Genomic DNA, 6,701 nt, shown 5'->3' with positions numbered 1-6,701 from the left:
TACATATAACCCACAAATCTAGCACAAATTTGGCGCTTAGCTTTGCTGTTTTATTATATTCTCTCTTATATAAAAGTGAAAATTCTAAGTAGAAAATTCTACGGGTCATTGTTTCCCTTAGGAAGCAGTGAATACCAAAGCATTAGCAATTGTGCCACGTGGCAGTGAATCAGACGCCGATGTAGAATTCTTCACACTGATGCAACGTAGCAGATCTCGCTTGCACCGAGAGTATGGTAGCCTCCAACCTTGCACCTATTCTTCAACGCCTTTCCTCCTTCGCCCGCCTAATTCCCAAATTTGACTCTCTCATTCTATCTTTCAGATAAAAAAATCCAATTTCAACGATAAACCCTGGAATAGAATTCTATCCTTTTTCTCGTTTTTCTTTCGCAATTGGATCGAAGTGAATGTACACGAGCATTGTGACAAACAGATCGTGCGCATTGCGATTGGTAGCTACTGAATCGCGTTGCCGGTCATGGCGGGGAAGTCTGACGCGGTGTCGATCCGCGTTCCGTACAGGAATTTGAGGGAGGATTCCGCCGCGCATGAGGTGGAGCTGGTCGGCGTCGAGGACGTCAACCATCGCCGCCGGATCGCGCAAAACTCTCACTCTCATGATGGATCTCCGATCCCTCCTACTCCGCCCAAGAACGCCAGCTTGGTCAATCTGGTACTCAGTTGCACCGTCGCCGCCGGCGTTCAATTCGGTTGGGCCTTGCAGCTCTCTCTCCTCACTCCTTACATACAGGTTGAATTGACCTTTTTTTTTTAAATATGTTCTGATATTGTGCTTGATTTCTATCCAAAAGAAAAAAGAGGGGGGGGGGGGGAATGTGCTTGATCGGATCCTTGTGAGTTAGATTCTGAGTTCTTTTTTTCCCTTCAATTGTTTAGAGAATGGGGGCATGTTGCTAAACCTCGGGAGGTTTTGCTTTTTGGAGTGAATGCTGACTTTGAAAAGAGTACGGGAATTGAAATTATGGGTTTTGTTTGCTGTTGCTAGAATCTAGTTGCTACGGTAGGTGATTGAGGGTTACTGGTTTTTGTTGAGAGCGGATAATGGCTGCGAGATTGTGATTTTAAACAGTAGATGAAGCTAGTTGATTTGTACGGGTCAATAAATAGATTTCTATATAGGCTTAATAGTCAGTACGGGAAAGCTTCGTTGCACTATCTTTTATTATTGTACCTGCATTCTGTAATTTGCATAGTAGGCTAAAGTATAATGCTGTTAGCTCTACCGTGTACCTATGTTATGTGCTAGTCTGATTTAAGTTCTGGGGATTTATTAAATACGCACCCGTTATTGTGATACTCTTTTCCTTTTGGGGGGGCCTTGTCTGCGGAAACTTTGTTCGACAGTTTAGCATTCACCAATCGCCACTGAAGTGGTATTTCAAAGTTGTCACACGCAGATTCTTTTGAGCTGTAAGCGGATCAATTGCAATTGGCCTCAGAGGAGTATTTCTATTATTTAGTTATTTTAGTTGCATAAGAGGTGTATCTGCTTGCATGGTTTTCTGCTTGACTTGTTTTGGATGATTATCTTTTTTTTTAATATATGCTTTTGGTATTAACTAATTTGCTGTCAATGTTTAATGTGTGTCTTTATAGCATTATATTCAGCTTTCCAATTAACTGTATACTCATTTTTGGTGCAGACGTTGGGTATAGGACATGCATTTTCTTCATTTATCTGGCTCTGTGGCCCCATTACTGGCCTTGTGGTAGGTGATATAGTCTTGCTTTATTTTTAATTTTTATATTAATTGTCTTTAAAATTCTTCTCATGCCTGTTTTTTTCTTTTGCTCCATTAAATTATATTCAAGCGTCTATGCCTTTTCACTGAATGTTTATTAACTTTATAACATATATCCATCTATGGAATATGGGTGTTGGTCTGGACAAATCTATGATTTGTTACTGGATTGATTTAATCATGCAAATAACAAATTTGTGTCACCTTTTATCACAGGTTCAACCCTGTGTTGGTATATGGAGTGATAAATGTACTTCGAAGTATGGTAGAAGGCGTCCATTCATTCTGGCAGGATCCCTTATGATTTCCTTGGCTGTAAGCATCAGTGGTCCTTATTGTTTACATCTGGGTTACTTTGACACTTAATTTCACATTAGCTAAATTATGTCTTGTAATGTAGGTGATATTAATTGGGTTTTCTGCAGACATTGGATATTTATTTGGGGATACAAGTGAGCATTGCAGGTTTCCCTTGCCATCTGTTCATTCTTGTTTACTCTTTAGTTTTACCACACTTCTGCTTTTAAAATTTCACGTCTATGAACCTACTTAAATACTAATGAATTTTATATTTTTGAAATTCTAGCACATTTAAAGGCACCCGAACAAGAGCTGCTCTTGTATTTATTCTTGGGTTCTGGATGCTGGATCTTGCCAACAACACTGTGCAGGTAAGGTCAAAGAATTAGAATGTGCTTCTTTCCGTTATCTTTATATTGATGAAAGAAAGTAAGTTTTCTTTTATGCTTTCAAATTTTAATTTGTAGGGGCCAGCTCGGGCACTTTTGGCTGATCTTTCAGGTAGAACTTGCTTATTTTACATGCTTTCTTTGTTCACGTTCTCAACAATCACAATGTGGATTCTTGATTTTCATCTTGTATTAAATACTTTCTTGATATCGACAAAACATCATGATACAATAATTTTCCTATTATTAGGTCCTGATCAACGCAATGTAGCAAATGCTATATTTTGTTCATGGATGGCAGTTGGCAATATCCTGGGATATTCTGCTGGTGCTAGTGGAAAGTGGAACAGGTGAGGCCTTGCTAATATTTCGCACAGTGCTAACATAAAACTCATTGCTCATGTTCCTTTGAGAATGGCATTTTGTCAATGATGAAATGTAGAGATAAGCCCCCTTATTCATGCAAAGGTCACTAGTCATGGCATGTAATTCTAGCAATTAAAGCCATCTAGCAGATTTCCTTATGAAATCAATTTGTTTGAAACAAGTAACAATAATTTGTTTTACATTTATATGCTGAAGAGTTATTATAGCAGAAGGGATCCTTAGGATGGCGTAGAACAACTCATGTGAAGGGTCTCTCAGAAGAATGAGGATTCTATCTTTTACAGAAGCATGCTTTGTTTACCATATTTGTATTTTGTATAGGTTTTACTTGAAGTTAATGCTTATTTTCTGCTCATTGATATTATTTGTTTCTTACCTGAGCAGATGGTTCCCTTTCCTGACAAATAGAGCTTGCTGTGAAGCCTGTGGCAATCTTAAGGCCGCATTTCTTGTTGCTGTGGTGGGTTACTATCTGATATCATTTTATATATTGTCAGATCATATAAGAATATATGACTTTCAGAGTAGTGGATATAAAGGACTAACGTGTTTGTTGTTAGGACATCATATAATAGGATGACTACACAAAACTTTTTGTACTATCATCATATCAAAATTAAATCCTTAAATCTATGTATAGTTACTTTTCACTAGTGGAATCTAATCGTCAATGTCAGCAGGTTTTCTTGACATTATGCACACTTGTCACCCTATATTTTGCTGATGAGGTTCCGCTTACTACAACTCAGCATCGTCGCTTATCAGATTCTGATCCTTTACTGGATGAACAACAAAATGGCTTTGAACTCTCAAAATCAAAGCCTTTATCAAATGACATCAATGGAAAGATAAATGAGGATCACATTGAGAAAGATGTAGAGCTAAAACATGAGAATTTGCAAGCTGGGGAAGATCATAATGAAAACTTTATGGATGGACCTGGAGCAGTATTAGTAAACTTATTGACAAGTTTAAGGCATTTGCCACCTGCAATGCACTCAGTGCTTGTTGTAATGGCTCTTACTTGGGTAGGTACTGCAGTACATACATTATATACATTTCTGCATTTCTAAAATGGTTGTGAATGTTGGTTGGCTTGTGCATATGCATCCCACTTGAGATCCTTCTTATGTTTCCTTCAACCCTTTGACCTTTGTTACTTGCAGTTGTCATGGTTTCCCTTCTTTCTGTTTGATACGGATTGGATGGGGAGGGAAGTTTATCATGGAGATCCAAAAGGGAGCTCTGCCGAAGTAGGTCTTTATGATCAAGGTGTTAGAGAAGGTGCATTTGGTTTGCTGTTGAATTCAGTAAGAACTCACAATTTGAGCATCATTTTTTTAAAGAGGGGAGAAAGAAAAGGGGAGGGGGTTTTCTGAAGAGAATTGTCACGAAGTTTTTACCAATAATGATCAGTGACTTATTATTTTAAATTAACTTTGTTTCTTCCTGTGTAATCATAAATCTTACATTGCATTTATGGCTTGATAGATTGTCCTGGGAATTAGCTCGTTTTTCATTGAACCAATGTGTAACTGGATGGGTGCAAGAATAGTATGGGCTGTTAGCAATTTTATCGTCTTTGTTTGCATGGCTGGCACTGCTGTAATTAGTCTGATTTCCATCCAAGATCACCCTGGAGGTATTCAACATGTAATTGGAGCAAGTGAAGGAATCAAGGTTGCTTCCTTGGTTGTGTTTGTTCTTCTTGGTTTTCCTCTTGCGGTAAGTCCTAGGAATGCTGTGGCACCAAACTCTTCACTTTGCCAGTTTCCTCCTTTACCCAACCAATCTTCTCTACCAATTCTAGCTTAGTTCCATTAACATACCTGAAAGTTCATGACAGGATAGATTTCCCATGTTTTGATTGCAGATTACCTATAGTGTTCCCTTTGCTGTCACAGCGGAGTTGACTGCTGATTCAGGTGGTGGCCAAGGTTAGTATTCAATGCTGAAGATGTGTGCTTAATATTTGATCAGCTAAGATAAGTTTATGATTTCATGACATCCAATTGGTTGTGCAGGATTGGCTATAGGAGTTCTAAATCTTGCAATCGTTGTTCCACAGGTAATTTATTATTCTCAAGTATTGTTGTTATGAGTCCATTCATGGGTTAGACTCTTTTGAAGTGACATAATCATGTCTTTGAAAAAAATGTTAATGTTATTATTATTGCAAGTTTGATTTCAAGTTCCATTTGTATGTCTGTTCACACTGAAATATTAATTATGTGAAGTTTGGTGTTTTGATCTTTAATATGCAATTAACACCTTTATCCATACTCTAAAAACTAAAAAGAGCCGCCTTCATCCTCTAATCTTTTTGTTATCGTCATCATTATTTTTTGGATAAAATTCCAGTCCTGTAATTAATGATAGGATAATTAAAATTTAATATCACTGAAGGAGCCATCTATCTAAAAATAACATTGTGAAGATCAAGAGAATGTAAATTTTGTTAAAGGAACCTGGGTAGGATTTTCCCTGTTATCTTGTTACCGATTTCAGTTATTACCTACCAGTTTCATGTTCTTTTTTTCTTTTGTGGTGTATGGATGGTATCGCACTGTGGCCAATCGATGGTTGCCTTTATCTTGGACTTTAGTAGTAGTAGGCTATATTGGTTGTCCCTCACTCACTAATGGGATCATTTGTATTTTACTAGTTAGAATTATTTGTCAAAATTCTTCTTTAACGTATTGTTGATTTCTTTAGATGGTCATATCCCTTGGTTCTGGTCCATGGGATGCTCTCTTTGGTGGCGGCAATGTTCCTGCCTTTGTTTTGGCATCCATATGTGCTCTAGCAGGCGGCATTATTGCGACTCTCAAACTGCCAAATCTATCTAACAGTTCTTTCAAGTCTTCAGGATTTCACTTCGGCTAACGATGAGGTGAATCAAATCTGGTGATATTTTTACTTGTACATGGCCCTCAGAAATTGGAAGAACACATAAGTTTGAAGAGCTGCTGCGGTGCCCATGTATGTGACTCTGTATGTTTCTTTCCAATACACAGAAGTAGAATCCCATATTCAAATTCATTCTTTTTACCCCTCATTCTGGGGTGTCTGTATTCTATGTAATGTTAACTGATAGCACAATAGAAGAAAAAGCCACAGGTGCATATAATAATACTTTTTTTTTGTAATGATTGTTGTTCAGCCAATTAGTGATTATAGTTTCATAAAAAATCAATTGAGATTTGTCTCAGTTGCTCAATAAAACTGCTGTGTCGCTCAATTGATATTTTTTCTCGCAATTTCTTCTTTCATGTAAATATAATTAAAAGCTAATCTTATAGGGGATTATCTTTGTATAGCTTTTTAATTTACATAAGTTTAACCAATTTATATTTAATTCGACGAAAAAAAATACTTGTATTACTTGTTTCAAGGATTCATTAATATTATTATTGCAAGTGTGTTAAATAAGTTGTTAAATTTGTGCTTATTTATTCAATGATACATTTACTTGCTATAAGGTTCTACTGGTATTATTATGTATGTTAAATATGTGGTTAAATTTGTGATTACTAACATTTTTGTTCGTAATAACATTATGAGAATATAAATTTTTTTATTTCGGTTTTATCTTGACATTATAAATTATGACACAATTTATAGAATCAAACTATTTTTACAAAAAGGTCATAGGTAACAAAAGTCTTTGTTAGCTAAAAGGGTCAGGGTCTCCGTAAATTAAAAAAATCAAATAATAAGATTTTTAGTTATTATTTTTATGTGAAAGAATTTAATTTTTTACTAATAATTAATTTTAATATTTATTATCTAAAAATTAAAAGAATTTAATGTGTATACTTTTATATTTAATTAGGTATTAAGTCCGTTACACAAATAA

The 6,701-nt window shown here is 36.1% G+C and overlaps 1 protein-coding gene across 2 annotated transcripts; it reads left to right on the top strand.

Annotated features, from left to right (window-relative positions):
• On the top strand, positions 94–6,081 carry LOC107631891 (sucrose transport protein SUC3). 2 transcript variants are annotated; one of them, XM_021119710.1, is made up of 15 exons: positions 94–236; positions 326–754; positions 1,668–1,733; positions 1,983–2,081; positions 2,167–2,231; positions 2,353–2,437; positions 2,534–2,567; positions 2,706–2,805; positions 3,227–3,302; positions 3,523–3,870; positions 4,009–4,152; positions 4,334–4,567; positions 4,716–4,779; positions 4,867–4,910; positions 5,558–6,081. In XM_021119710.1, the coding sequence occupies exons 2-15, from the start codon at positions 482–484 to the stop codon at positions 5,726–5,728; spliced, it is 1,803 nt and encodes a 600-aa protein (XP_020975369.1). In that variant the 5' UTR covers positions 94–236; positions 326–481; the 3' UTR covers positions 5,729–6,081. The 2 variants fall into 2 exon arrangements, with proteins under 2 accessions (XP_020975369.1, XP_020975370.1); XM_021119711.1 differs by having other exon boundaries at positions 112–231.

Source organism: Arachis ipaensis, chromosome B03 (genome assembly GCF_000816755.2).
Source record: "Arachis ipaensis cultivar K30076 chromosome B03, Araip1.1, whole genome shotgun sequence".
Taxonomy (NCBI): domain Eukaryota; kingdom Viridiplantae; phylum Streptophyta; class Magnoliopsida; order Fabales; family Fabaceae; genus Arachis; species Arachis ipaensis.
Note: the sequence above shows the minus strand (reverse complement) of the source record. Positions and strands in the feature narration are given on the sequence as shown.